General features: G+C 34.7%; 1 protein-coding gene across 2 annotated transcripts in view; it reads right to left on the bottom strand.

Moving 5' to 3' along the window:
* ZBBX (zinc finger B-box domain containing) overlaps nucleotides 1-15,135 on the bottom strand; it is a 141,676-nt gene that overhangs the window by 60,437 nt on the left and 66,104 nt on the right. For both annotated transcript variants that reach the window (XM_030938483.1, XM_030938480.1), the window contains exons 14-17: nucleotides 14,899-14,999; nucleotides 13,644-13,723; nucleotides 11,870-12,012; nucleotides 3,069-3,376 (exon numbers count right to left, since the gene is read on the bottom strand). In XM_030938483.1, coding sequence (XP_030794343.1) covers nucleotides 3,069-3,376; nucleotides 11,870-12,012; nucleotides 13,644-13,723; nucleotides 14,899-14,999 — 632 coding nt within the window. The remainder of the gene's footprint in view (nucleotides 1-3,068; nucleotides 3,377-11,869; nucleotides 12,013-13,643; nucleotides 13,724-14,898; nucleotides 15,000-15,135) is intronic.

Raw genomic sequence — 15,135 nt, 5'->3', positions numbered from 1 at the left:
TTTATTCTAATTACTTATATGATTGAATTTATTCCTGTCAGCTTGCTTTACTCTTTCTACTTGCTGTCAAGAACTGTGAAGGGTCTGGGATTTTACCCTGCTTGCAAACCTGTTACAGTTTCATGTATGCTGGAAGAAGATACAAGTTTCCTTGGTCAGAGACAAAGGATTTTCTCACTCACAACAATAGCAGTTGCCAGAGTATCATCATTTGGACCAATTCCCAGAACCCAATTTTCACAGGACATCATGAAGAGAGCCACGTGACATCTGCACATACCCTGAGCTGTGTTACAGAAGAGAAATCCTGACCTTAGGAAATCCATTTTATACTGGGCAGTAACCCTGCCTGACCTTTGCCAGAGGAAAACATTATTTGTATTATATCAGACAATAAACAAACCTAGTCTTTGCTCTGAAGAGGGACATAATCTCTATTGTTCAAAGCTGTTATCTATACAAGCACCCTTGAAAATATACTTTGGAACAAATAGAGTCAGTGGTTTTGCTCAAAAGATGTGCAAAAAAACATGAGAGACCCAAGAGGAATTATACACCCAACACTTAACCATACTATTTTTCCTTTATGCATTTATTTCCTGACTGTTTTAATTAATTGAGTTTTCTATATTCCCCTTTTCCTTTAGTATTTTGGATGACATACATTGCGTCTGTAACATTTTAATTGTTACTCAAAGTATTTAACATGTATAACTAAAACACTAAGTCAACAACATTTCCTACAATGGTCTCTACCTTCTTTGTAATACAGAATCTTAGTACTTTTAACTGTAATCATACATATCTAACAGTCTAACAAGTTATGGCACATATTATTCTCGTTCAAATTTCTTCTTTTATAATTCTCAAATTGGGCATTATAATAATTAGTTTGTAATATATCTAATACATTTTTCATTTTTCCCTCACACCATTATTTCTTGCATCCTACTTCTTCCTTCCGGGTTTTATTTCTTTCTTTTTGAAGTGTATCATTCAGACGTTCATTCAAGAGGGGAAATAACTAACTTACCTGAACTTTTGTTTAAACTTGCCATTATTTTATTCTTGGTCTTGAATGACAGTTTTGCAAGCCTTAGAATTCTAGATTGTTAGTCAGTTCTATTAGAAGTTTAAAGTTAATGTTCCACTGTGTTACACTGTTGAGGCTCTCTGTTGCTGTACATGAGAATTTTACTGTCAATCTAGTAATTGCTTTTGGAGATAATTTTCTATTGTCTTTTATTGCTTTTAAGATTGTCTATGAGGTATCTCAAATATAAGTCATAGTGTGGATTTGTTTTTATTTATAATGTTCTGGAATTGTACTTTGTTATTTTACAATCTGTCATATTACTAACTCTTCACATGTCTTTGCTGCAATACAAGCAATTTTTAAAACTTACCTTCCAGGGTAATATTTATCTCCTTATTTGTATTTAATATGCTGTTTAGTATCCATTTAATTATAATTTGAATAAATATATTTTGAATGTTAGAACTTTTTATTAGCCTTCATAAATGGAGCAGTTCATACTATCTTATTCTTAAGTTCTTTTTACTTCTTCCTTTCTATTTTTAAACATTTTAAATATAATCTCAGAGGATAGAGATTGAGTCTCTCTCTAGAGCAAAGAGCAGGTTTCTTTAGTGTCCAGTGTAATAAAGATAGTCTTCCTCTAGGACAAAGGTCTGGCAGGATTACTGCCCAGTGTAAAAGATCCAGTTTCTTAAGGTCAGGATTCCTCACTTATCACACAGCTCACTGTATATATAGATGTCACCTGGTACTCTTCATGTTGCCCTTTGGAAATGTGGAAATTGAAGTTCTTGTTTTCTCTGCTGAGATTCATGCTATGATCAATTGTTTTCTTCACTGGGGTAACGAGAAGATATGCCTTTATTTTGTGGAATCTATTGTGGGATAAGTTGTAAGGATGTCCATTTATAAAGTATTAGGATTTACTTCTGTCAGATACATCAGGGTATAAATAGGCACAGATTAACAATAATGTTAATGTCTTGGCTTGAAGTTTCCAAGCAAGAAATATATACGCAAATGTATATTTGAGTAGGTATATCCAAATCTATGCTAAATGAAAGCCCAAGATATCTATTTTCCAGGTGAAATGTTTTATTGGCCTAGCCAAGATCACTTGCAGAAATCAGTTTCCTTTCATCTTATTGCACCTATGTGCATGTTCCTAGTGCATTCCTTACATGACTGATCAGACATTTAGGGGTCTAAGTTTTTGCAGAGGCCTCAGTTTCAATTTCTTATCTCACAAAGGCACAACATCTGTAACAAAGTGGGCACAGAAAGCCAATCCTCCAAGCAGAAGTAGAAGCAACTCAAGTATTCATCCTTCTGCTTTTTTCCTTCCCTCTTCAGTTCAGGAACCATAGGAATTCATTTTAAATGACTTTTGAGCATTATTAAAAATGTTTGCCTCACTTAAATTTCCAAAGAATGCATTATTAATAATTACAATTAGTAAAGATTTCTAGTATATAGAATGAAATTCAAATATAGTTTTATAACTTGGTAACAATGAAATAATGAGCAACTTTACCTTTCCTGTGAGAAGAAACAAAAACTACAACTCTGTTTCTTTATTAGCCATCTTCCTGAGATAATTACCTTCTTCATCTTATACTTACATTAAACCACAGTAACTGGTTCTGTCTAGATATCTGCATTTATTTCACTTTGACCATTGACTATACTATCGTAAAAAACTAGAAGGGATTTATTATACTGTATTATTCATAATGAATTTCATTTGGAAAAGTAACAGTGCTCTTACTATGGTGCATAAGGTGGGCCTTAAAGCATTATTTATCACAGCAAGCCATTTATTAAAATGGCATTCCTCATATTAGAATTTGTCCTAGAAGTCATTAATGTTCTCTTCCATATGAGTCACTCTTCAACTATCTCATAATAATGTAAGGCAGCACATTTTAACTTTAATACGAAGTAACTTGAGAATGTATTGTGTCACTAAGACATTTTCTTATAAGGTTTCTTATAAAATTTTAATATAATACACATAATAGAGAGTTACCAGTGATGACTTTGTAGTTTTTGAATCTTCAAAGCTTGGCGTCTTATGCAGATTGCTGAATTCCAAGGATTCTTTGATGTCTTGAGATAATTTCTCCTCAATGGGAGGTTTTTCTAAATCTATACTTAGCAAAGTATCCTTGCTTTCAAGTGATATGCAGGAATCATCAGACTTTTGATTACTTTCTAAACCTACACTTTTCTCTTTTAAATTTCTTTCAAAGGAGGTGCTTTCCCCAATTTTTTCAATGTCAGGAGAATACACATCAGGATCCACGATGTTGTCAAAACCTGTGTTTGAAGTTTCTGCTGTTAAAAACACACAGTTACAAAAGGTACGTAAACAAATTTAAACAAATAATAAAACTGTTAATAAACCAAAAGTTCTGTGGTTAAAAAAATGCTTTATCAATAAACACTATTTCACAAATTCCCTTACTGATGTTTTAGTGTTATAATACTTTTACTATGCTTATATTCATAAATGGTAATCATAAATGGTAATTCCTTATACAGCCAAATATTAATGAGCTAGACTAGTAAAAGAAGGTAATATTTTATTTTGCAATGAAATCTTAAAATTGATGCAAATTTTTATTTCAGCCTATGGTTCAGTTCTCACTTTCCCACCTCCTCCTCTCACTCAAATTTTACAACAATAATTCATGAGAAGTAACACAGAGGGAACATTTTTTCATTTTGCCATTTTTCCCTAGCATGCCTAACAATTAAGAGAGGGCACAGGGAAATGTGCCAGATGAAAGAAGAGCAGCAGCTGGGGGCCCAGAAAATGTGTAGCAGGGACACCTGCCTCTAGAAAGCTACAAAATGAACAAGATTGTATTAGTCATCCACCTCATTATGTCTGCTTTAAATAAATCATTTGGTTTACATCACTGGTTTTTAACCTGGTTGCACAGTAGAATCATCTGAAGGCACTCTTTAAAATTGTCAGTGTATGGGCCTGACCTCAAACCAATTAAATCAGATCCTGAGAGTGGAACTCAGGCATTGGTCTTTTGAACTTCCCCTTGCTAAGCTGTCCAGGTAATTACAATGTGTAGCACAGTAGCGAAACACTGATCTAGATTTTCTGAAAAATAAAAATTCTTTGAATGTTTACACCACACTGCTTTCATTTTAAATAAATGTACTCCATTATCCAGATTGAATATACCTTCTTCTGGTTATCCCTTACTCTGTTCCAAAAACAAATGTCTCTATAAGTAGACTATGTAAAATAGTAGAAACTTTGAATAAAACTGTCTCCAGTGATGTAAATGCTTTAGAGCTTTACAAAGGACTTGCTTGTTGTAATCAAATGTTTACATAACTCAACAATTTCAGATAGTATTTAGAACTTCTTTCAACTTCTGCTACCTCTTTGATAGCATATATATTGGGAGAAATAAAATAATCTCTGTTTCAGAGAAACATCTTTAGAAGAAAACCTTTATAAAGGCTATTCAATACAATAAAACTCCCACAATAATGTTGTACTTCCCTCTTAAACCTGAATGGAAATTATCCAATTTAGGGGGAGAAAAAAAATGCCATTTCCTATATTAAAATGTCTACAATTGAAGTAAAAGGCAGGACTTGACCACAGAGGCAGGGTCTTGGCTCCAGACCAGATTGAAGACTAGTGGAAATAGGGAAGTCAAAAGTACCTCTCTCCATAAGACATGCCCACATAGGTGCAGAAAAGGCTTTTGACAAAATTCAACATTCATTCATGTTAAAATCTCTCAATAAACTAGGTATTGAAGGAACATACTTCAAAATAATAAGAACCATATATAACAAACCCAGAGACAACATCATACTGAAAGGACAAAAGTATTCCCCTTGAAAACTGGCACGAATGAGGATGCCCTCTCTCACAACTCCTATTCAACATAATATTGGAAGTCCTAGCAAGGGTAGCCAGGAAAGAGAAAGAAATAAAGGGCATCCAAAAAGTAGGAGAGGAAGTATCTCTGTTTGCAGACTACATGATGCTAAATCCAGAAAACCCCATAATTTGAGCCCAGAAGCTTCTTAAGCTGATAACTTTGGCAAAGTCTCAGAACACAAAATCAATGTGCAAAAATCACTAACATTCCTATACACCAATGACAGTCAAGCCAAGAGCCAAAAGAGCTCCAATAGCTAAGGCAATCCTAAGCAAAAAGAGCAAAACTGGAGGCATCATGCTACCCAACTTCAAACTATACTGAAGAGTTACAGTGACCAAAATAGCATGGTACTCATACAAAAACAGACACGTAGAGCAATGGAACAGAAAAGAAAACCCAGAAAATAGACCACACACCTAAAACTATCTGATCTTCAACAAACCTGAGAAAAACAAGCAATGGGGAAAGGATTTCCTATTCAAAAAATGATGGTGGGATAACTGGCTAGCCATATGCTGAAGATGGAAGCTGGACCCCTTCCTTACACCATATACAAAAATTAACTCAAGATAGATTAAATACGTAAATGTAAATCCCAAAACTATGAAAACCCTGGAAGACAATCTAGGCAATACCGTTCAGGACATGGGCACAGGCAAAGACTTCATGACAAAGATGCCAAAAGCAACAGCAGCAAAGCACAAATTGACAAATAGGATCCAATTAAACTAAAGAGCTTCTGTACTGTGAAAGAAACTATCAACAGAGTAAACAGACAAACTACAGAATGGGAGAAAACTTTTGCAAACTATGAATTTAACAAAGGTCTAATAGCCAGCTTCTACAAGGAACTTAAAGAAATTTACAAGAAACAATCAACCTCAATAAAAAGTGGGCAAAGACATGAGCAGACACTTTTGTAAAAGGGACATACGTGTGGCCAACAATCCTATGAGAAAAAGCTCAACATCACTGATCATTAGAGAAATGCAAATCAAAACCACAATGAGACATCATCTCATACCAGTCAGAATGGATATTATTAAAAAGTAAAAAATAAAATAACAGATGCTGGTGAGGTTGTGGAGAGAAAGGAACACTTATACACTGTTGGTGGGAGTGTAAATTAGTTCAACCATTGTGGAAGACAGTGCAGTGCAGTGATTTCTCAAAGACGTAAAGATAGAAATACCATTCAACCCAGCAATCTCATTACTGGGTATATACCCAAAGGAATATAAATCATTCTATTATAAAGATACACATACATGTATGTTCAATGCAGCACTATTTACAATAGCACAGATATGCTAAGCACTAGTTTATAATTTGTAAGAGGAAGCTAAATGGTGAGAACGCATGGACACTTTAGAGGAGAACAACACACACTGGGGCCTATCGAAGGGTGGAGGGTGGTAGGAAGGAGAGGAGCAGGAAAAATAATGGATACTAGGCTTAATAAATGGATGATCAAATAATATCTACAACAAACCCCCGTGACACAAGTTTAACTACACAACAAACCTACACACTCTGAACTTAAAAGTTAAAAAAAAAAGGCATGCCTACCAGTGACATGTCAGTTTACCACTGCTATGGCAACATCTGGAAGTTACCACCTGTTTCCCCAGCCTGATGACCCAGAAGTTGCCAGTCCTTTTCTAGGAATTTCCAAATAACTCATCTTTTAAACTGCATGTAATTAAAAGTGGCTAAAAATATTACTTCAGAGCCACCTCTGAGATGCTTCTCTGGGTACAGTGCTTATAGGGTAAATCTGTTCCAAAAGGAACACTGCCTTTGTTGCTGCTGTACACTGCTACTTTAATAAAACTTGCTGTCTAACATCACTGGCTTGCATGGTGCAAGCCATCAGTGGATCTACCATTCTGTGGTCTGGAGGATGGTGGCCCTCTTCTCACAGCTTCACTAGGCAGTGCCCCAGTGGTTACTCTGTGTGCGACTTCCTACCACACATTTCCCCTTTGCACTGCTCTAGTAGAGAACCTCTAGAGAGGTTCTCTGCCAGAGACGTATACCTGGACATTTAGGCATTTCTGTGCATCCTCTGATATCTAGACAGAGGTTTCCAAACCTCAAGTCTTATCTTCTGTGATTCGCAGGCCCAACACCATGTGGAAGCCACCAAGATTTGGGGCTTGCACCCTCTGAATCCAAGGCCCAAGCTGTATCTTGGCTTGTTTTAACCCTGACTGCACTTGGAGCCACTGGGACATGGGTGAACAGAGCAGTGGGGCCCTGGGCCTGGCCCATGAAATCATTTTTGCTTTCCAGGTATACAGGCCTGTAATGGGAGGGAATGCTGTGAGGATCTCAGGAATGCCCTAGAGACATTTTCCCCATTGTCTTAGCAATCAATATTTGGTTCCTCTTCATTTATGCAAATTTCTGCAGCTTGTGGTTCAAATTTCTCCCCAGAGAATGGGTGTTTCTTTTCTACCACATGGTCAGGCTGCAAATTTTCCAAATTTTTGTGCTCTGCTTCCCTTTTAAACATAAGTTCCAATTTCATACCATTTCTTTGTGAATGCATATGACTATATGCTTTTTGAAACAGCCAGGACACTTCTTGAATGCTTTTTTTTGCTGCTTAGAAATTTCTTCTGCCAGATGCTGTAAAACATCACTCTGAAGTTCAAATTCCACAGATGTCTAGGTGGAAGAGGGAGGCAAAATGTTGCCAGTCTCTTTGCTAAAGCATATCAAAAGTGACTATTACTTCAGGTCCTAATAAGTTCCTCATTTCCCTCCAAAACCATCTCAACCTAGATTTCATTGTCCATTGTCACCATCAGCATTTCGGTCAAAGCAATTCAACAAGTCTCTAGGAAGTCCCAAGCTTTCCCACATCTTCTTTTCTTCTTTTGAGTCTTCCAAACTGTTCCACCCTCTCCCTGTTACTGAGTTCTAAAGTCAGTTCCACATTTTCAGGTATCTTTACAGCAGTACTTCACTTTTCTGTTATCAATTTTCTGTATTAGTACATTTTAAAACTGCTATAAAGAACTACCTAAGACTGGGTACTTTATTAAGAAAAGAGGCTTAATTGACTCACAGTTCCACATGGCTGGGAGGTCGTAGAAGCCTTATAATCATGGCAGAAGGTGAAGGGGAAGCAAGGCATGTCTTACATGTTGGCAAGGGCTGGGGATCTGCCACACACTTTTAAATAATCAGAGCTCATGAGAACTCACTCACTATCATGAGAACAACATGGGGGAAACCACTCCTTATGATCCAATCATCTCTCACCAGGTCCCTCCCTCGACACATGGGGATTACAATTTGAGATGAGATTTGGTTGGGAACACAGAGCCAAGCCATATCATAGATAGAAATCTAAAAATTATGTACAAGATCTATATGAGGAATTCTATAAATTCTGATTAAAGAAATCAAATTTCTAAATAAATAGAGAAATATTCCATGTTCATGGATGGGAAGATTTAATATTGTCAAGGTATTTTTTCCCAACTTGATCTATAGATTCATTGCAATCCCAATCAAAATTTCTGCCTTTTTATAGAGAAACAAATGACCCAGGATAGTGAACACAGTATCGAAGAAGAGCTAAGTCAGAAGACTTGATACTACCTCACATCAAAATCACTATAAATCTATAACAATCAAGAGAGTGTGTGGTATTGGAATACATGTAGACAAATAGGTAAATGAAACAGAACAGAGAGTCCTGAGTAGACCTATATAAATATTGTCAACTGATCTTTGACAGAGGAACAAAGGCAATACAACAAAGAAAATATAATCTGTTAAGCAAATGATTCTGGAACAACTAGATATCCACATGTGAAACAATACATATAGATACAGACCTTGCACTGTCACAAACATTAACTCAAAATAGATTACACATTTGAATATAAAAATGAAAACCTATGATTCTCTCAAAAGAGCATAGGATAAAACATAGATGATATTGGATATGACAGTAACTTTCTAGATACAACATCAAAGAAAAAATTGATAAGCTAAACTTTATTAAAATAAAAACTTATACTCTGTGAAAAATAGTCCAGAGAATAAAAAGGCAATCCATACATTGAAAGAAAATATTTGGAAAAGATACATGATAAAAGAGTGTTATGCAAAAGATACAAAAAACTCTTAAGCCTCAACAATAACAAAATAAACAACCCAATCAAAACATTAGCTAAAAACTTGAACAGATATTTTAACAAAGATACACAGTTGGCAAATAAGCATGTTAAAAGATTCTCAATATCATATGTCAACAGATAATTGCAAATTTAAAAAAAGAACAATGAAACAACACTACACAATTGCTAGAATGGAAAAAATCTGAAATACTGACACCAGATGATGGTGAGGATATGGAGCAACAGTAACTTTCATTAATTGCTGGTGGGAATGTAAAATAGTACAGCCACTTTGGTAAGATAGTTTGGCAATTATTAAAACAAAACTAAACATGTCTGTACTATATGATCCCATAGTTATGCTCCTTGGTATTTACCCAAATAAATTGAAAACTTAAGTCCCAATCAAAACCCATATATGAATATTTATAGTAGTTTTGTTCATAATTGCTAAAGCTTGGAACAACCAAACTATTCTTCAATAGGTGAATGGATAAATAAACTATTGTACATCCATACAATTGAATATTATTTAGTACTAAAAGAAATGAGAGATCAAGTCACAAAAAGACATGGAGAAACCTCAAATGCATATTACTAAGTTAAAGAATCCAATTATTAAAGATATGTACTGTATGATTCTAACTATATGATATTCTAAAAAGGCAAAACTATGAGGACAGTAAAAAAACTCACTGGTTGTCAGGAGTTGGTCAGAGAGAGGGATAAACAGGTAGGGCACAGATAATTTTTAGGACAAGAAGGTATTCTGTATGATACTATAAGTGATAAATACATATCACATTATAGATTTGTCCAAACTCACAGCATGTACAATACCAAGAGTGAACTCTAATGTAAACTATGGACATTGAGTTACAATAATGTATCAAAGTAGATTCATCCATTGTAGCAAATGTACCAGTCTGGTTGCAGAAGTTGATAATGGGGGAGGCTATGTATGTGCATGGAGTAAAGGGTATATAGAAACTCACTGTACTTTCTGCTCAATTTTGCTGTGAACCTAAAATTGCTCTAAAAAGTAAACATTTCAAAAATGTGTCTTTAAAATAACAATTACATGGGCATTTATGTGCATCATTTTCTCAGAGGCAACAGAAACACCATGCACTAGCTTGATCAAACTATACTCATCTTCAGGAAAAGATTGGAGTACTCTAAAGTCCTAAATTCCCATGTGGTTATAGTTCATGTTTGGCCATAATAATTTAGTGGTTTAGGATTATCACACACCTACCACTGCTTTCTATCTTCTGCTGCCCAATCAGAAAGTAATCATCAGTTTTACAACTATTTATTTCAGATATGCCCTCCGATATCTTTCAAAAATCTTATCTTCACATATGATATATTTATTAATTTTTCTTAAAATTCTAGGTAGATCAGATCTAATAGTTAAAAGGAGGCTTGAAAATTATCTAGTTCCTACATTTTTGCTTAGGAAAATGAAGCCTAAGCAAGTAAGTGACATGTTCAAGGTCAGACAGTAATTTAAAGGCAAAAATAGAAACAAAATCTGACTCCTAGGCCAGGATACTTTGCTGTGACTCTCTTTAAATGATCTCACAATCTGGAAATTAAAACCACACATATGCATACAGTATTCTAACCTAGGGAACTACCAGTAACAGTATCATAGATATATAAGCACGATTATTTGTTTTGTTTTATTTTGTTTCAGACAGAGTTCTGCTCTTCTCCCCTAGGCTGGAGTGCAGTGACGTGATCTTGGCTCACTTCAATCTCTGCCTCCTGGGCTCAAGTGATTCTCCTCCTGCCTCAGCCTTTTGAGTAGCTGAGATTACAGGCGCCTGCCACCATGCCCAGCTATTTTTTTTTTTTTTTTAGTAGAGATGGGGTTTTGCCATGTTGGCCAGGCTGGTCTTAAACTCCTGACTTCAGGTGATCCACCTGCCTCAGGCCTCCCAAAATGTTGGGATTACAGGCGTGAGTCACCGCACCCGGCCAGTGATTTGTTTTATTTTCATTTATCTCTTGTGAAACTTTATATCAGATCTGAACATTTTTGGAAAAAATATATATATATATATATATATATATATATATATATATATATATATATATATATATATATATTTTTTTTTTTTTTTTTTTTTTTTTCTTTTTGAGAAGGAGTCTCTCTCTGTTGACCAGGCTGAAGTGCAGTGGCACAATCTCGGCTCACTGCAAGCTCCGCCTCCCGGGTTCACGCCATCCTCCCGCCTCAGCCTCCCGAACAGCTGGGACAACAGGCGCCCGCCACCACGCCCGGCTAATTTTTTGTATTTTTAGTAGAGACGGGGTTTCACCGTGTTAGCCAGGATGGTCTCGATCTCCTGACCTCGTGATCCACCTGCCTCGGCCTCCCAAAGTGCTGGGATTACAGGCATGAGCCACCGCACCCGGCCCATTTTTGGAAAATATTTAGTACAAGTCAGGGCAAGAGGGTGCCAGTCAGACTTTTATCACTAAAAGGCCTTCCATGTAATCTTTTAAATGCTAGCTGAGTCTATAATAACTTTTAGAGTACACTATACAGGCTGATTTTTCTTACACATACAAACACTGTTGTCCATTGACTAAATTGCATATTTACTAGAAAATTATATTTTCAACCAATTTTCATTTTAGTACTGAGCTTTTTTTGGTTTTAAAATGAGCAGCATACCAAAGCTTTTATAGACTGCAATAGTAAATTACCAACACGCACTGTTAATAATATTTAGCAACAAGAAAAGTGTTACCTTTTGAATTATCTTTGTAATAAGTAGAGCTGTTTCTCAGACAAAGATTTAAGAAGTCTCTCTTTCCCTTATGGAAAACATGATGTTGATGGACATCATTTTCATATAGAAAGTTATTCTTCTGATAATCATGAAAAGCACAACTTTCACATGTAGGGACAAACAAAATAATAGAGTTGAAAAAATGTTTCAAAAAGAAAATGTTTTAAGTCCCAGGTCATTAAAACAAATACAGTAAAACCTTAATAGAATAGGGTTATTTACATTAATTTAATATTTGTTTTAACCTTACTGTGAATACATTCTCAACTGAAAGTAACTAATAATATTACGGATTTAAGAGGGATAGGCAACTGGACCAAATCTGATTTAACTGCAAAATTTCAGTTGAAAGTTTGTTTTCCAAAATATCTCAAAATAAATTTGATTTCTTACATTTTCTTCTAAAAAGGGAGCGTTATCTTTCAAGCTCATTAAAATCTGATGAAATCAAGGCTTTACTACTAGATAAACATATTATTTGTTCAGCAAAGAGATATGAGTTTAAAAGCAGCATGTGATATTTAGGTTTCAAATTTGAATAATGATTAGCTATATGCATAGTCACAATTTAAATAACATTCCTTATGAACTGAATAATATATTTAATAATACCTAATATTTATATAAGCTCTACAGAATAGCATCATAAAACTTATGGATTATACTCAACCAAAAAGGCCCTCTTGTGTCGCTCATGATCCCCAGGAGAGAGATAAAATTCAGGTAGTTCTATGGGCACCTCCAAAGCAAAGCTGTAAAACTACTGCCAAACCATGATGAGTAACTTTTTCTGCCTTCTCTAACACCTTACACAGGAGTCAAAGCAAAACATGTGATAAGATATATGAAAGAGTCAAATTAGAGAACAGAAATGCCATTCATTTCCTTGGAGATTGAGTGGTGAATATAAACCTCTTATCTGCTGAACAGAAAGTTTTCTCCTGCAAAAACTCCACTTCCAAAAGCACATTTGCTGCTAGATCGCTGGTTCTGTGTGTCTAAACACGGGCTTTTTCTGTTCGGGGGAATCACTCAGGCCCATAGCTATTGCAAAATACTGACAGGGGCCTAAGCTGGTCTGAATAAAAAATCAGTAGGCGGGTTACTTGACAGGAATTTCATTCCACCGTTTACAAATCCTACAGTTTCAACAACAAAAAAAAGGACTATTTTAATATTACTAACAGATACAGTTAGATACTATTTTTCATTTGGAAATGAAAAAATTCTCCAACACAATTACAAAGGGAAATATTACACTTCATTTATTTAATTATACATTAAAATCTACCTATGAAGTAATTTATAGTATAGGAGCTCTTTTAGTCTCTCAGTCTAATCATCTATAAAACATTTTATTTAGGGTTCATAGAAAACTGAAGAAAAACCATAGTATCTTTGGAGAAAAGAACAAAGCTCATACGAAATATATCAAAGTTAATCAACCATTTCAGAGGATAACAACACTTAAGTTCAGAAGAATTTATTTAATAATCCAAATATTAGGTAAGAGTACAAACCTATCACTTAGACAGTTTTCTAATTGCTGAATGTTATTAAATATTAGCAATATTGTATAAAAATTTGAGCATGGGTTAAGTAAAATATACTCTAACATTAATGTCACATGTTTTTTGACACGACAAATTTCACATTTAAAAAGACAGTTGATTTTGTGTGTGTGTCAGGAAGGGGCTCAATATGCACACAAAGTTAATTAGAAAGACTTTACCTTTGTTGACTGTCTGCATCAGCTAATTCAACTTTGTAAGGCACAATATTTTCTGGTTCTTCAAATTCCTCTTCATAAGCCTTATTAAATTAATGTTACATAATATTAGTAAGTTCACAAAAATTTATTACACATTAACCAACTTATGGGTGATATTGAGAGTATGTTTTTCCTACAAATGATGTTATGAGAGCTCTAATTATATTTTGTAACACATAAGTTCCAGGAGAACTAAACAAATTCAACTAACATTTGGTTGATATGTCAATTACTTTATCACTATTGTAATACCCCAACCCAACAATAATAACTTCTATTTAAATATATAACTATTATCTGCCAAGTGGATTAGTGACTAGGAGGTTTTCAGTTCTCTGTCTCATCATAAACTTACTCTGTGTATCAACAATGTAATGAATGGCATGCCCACATGTATGTAGTATGTGTGTTTTTGTCCAGTCTCCCAAATTTATCCAGAGGAGAAACAAAAATGTTGCTAGCCAAAAAACACAAAGAACAAAAATAGCAGAAGCTTTCAACCTAAGAAAGGAAGAAAGCAGTATTTAAAAGAGGTAAGTTCTCCATTCTAGTCATTTTCTGTAACAACCGCAGTAAGAGAAATATCTAGGACAAGTGGCACATTCAGCTACTATATTATTAGAAAGTCAGAAATGCACTGAGTGTATCATACCCTAAACCTTCAGTCCAGAGCTCTAACTCTGACTGGGTCTGGCTCTAGTTGATTCTATTGGTGTCTTCTATATATATGGTCAAGTCATGTTCAAGTGATTTTACTGAACTTCTTAAGTCTGAAACACTATTTCTACCTTTAAACAGAAAATAATATTAAATGACATTCAAGAAACTAAATTTACACTTAAATTTTAATAGGTACCATGTAATGAGACTGATATTTGTTTAAAAACCCGATAACATATAGAACTAAACTAACAAAATATCACACTACATTTCTATAAGTTAAAATAGTGAAATGTCTTCTTACCTCCCATACTACATTCATCCAAAAAAAGTGACAATACCAGTTTAGCTCACAAATTTACTCTTTACATTCAGAATAATATTGTTTTATTCTCATAAGCACATTTAAACTCAAACACCTGTAAATTTCCTATTAAACTATGTTAGTTATTTGAGAAATCTTATTGAAAATAATATGCAGATGTAACTATACACTATGAATTCCCTGCTAAAAAGCATGAATGGATGAATGGTCATTATGCACTTATGCACTTACATCATCCAGTTCGACTATTTTTAGAGATGGTTCAGGTCTCTCTATGTTTAATGTTTCTACTGGCAATAAAAGAGCTGTGTGTTGTACTTTGGTCTCCTCACCTAGGAAATAAGATTCACAAATAATATCATCAAAGAATATATCTTACTTTACAATTTCTTCAAATAAGATAGCCACCAAAAAAGAAGAGTGTTCTCATGTATATCTACACAAAAATACAGATACTGCCAATTTTCC

Source organism: Rhinopithecus roxellana, chromosome 1 (genome assembly GCF_007565055.1).
Source record: "Rhinopithecus roxellana isolate Shanxi Qingling chromosome 1, ASM756505v1, whole genome shotgun sequence".
Taxonomy (NCBI): domain Eukaryota; kingdom Metazoa; phylum Chordata; class Mammalia; order Primates; family Cercopithecidae; genus Rhinopithecus; species Rhinopithecus roxellana.
Note: the sequence above shows the minus strand (reverse complement) of the source record. Positions and strands in the feature narration are given on the sequence as shown.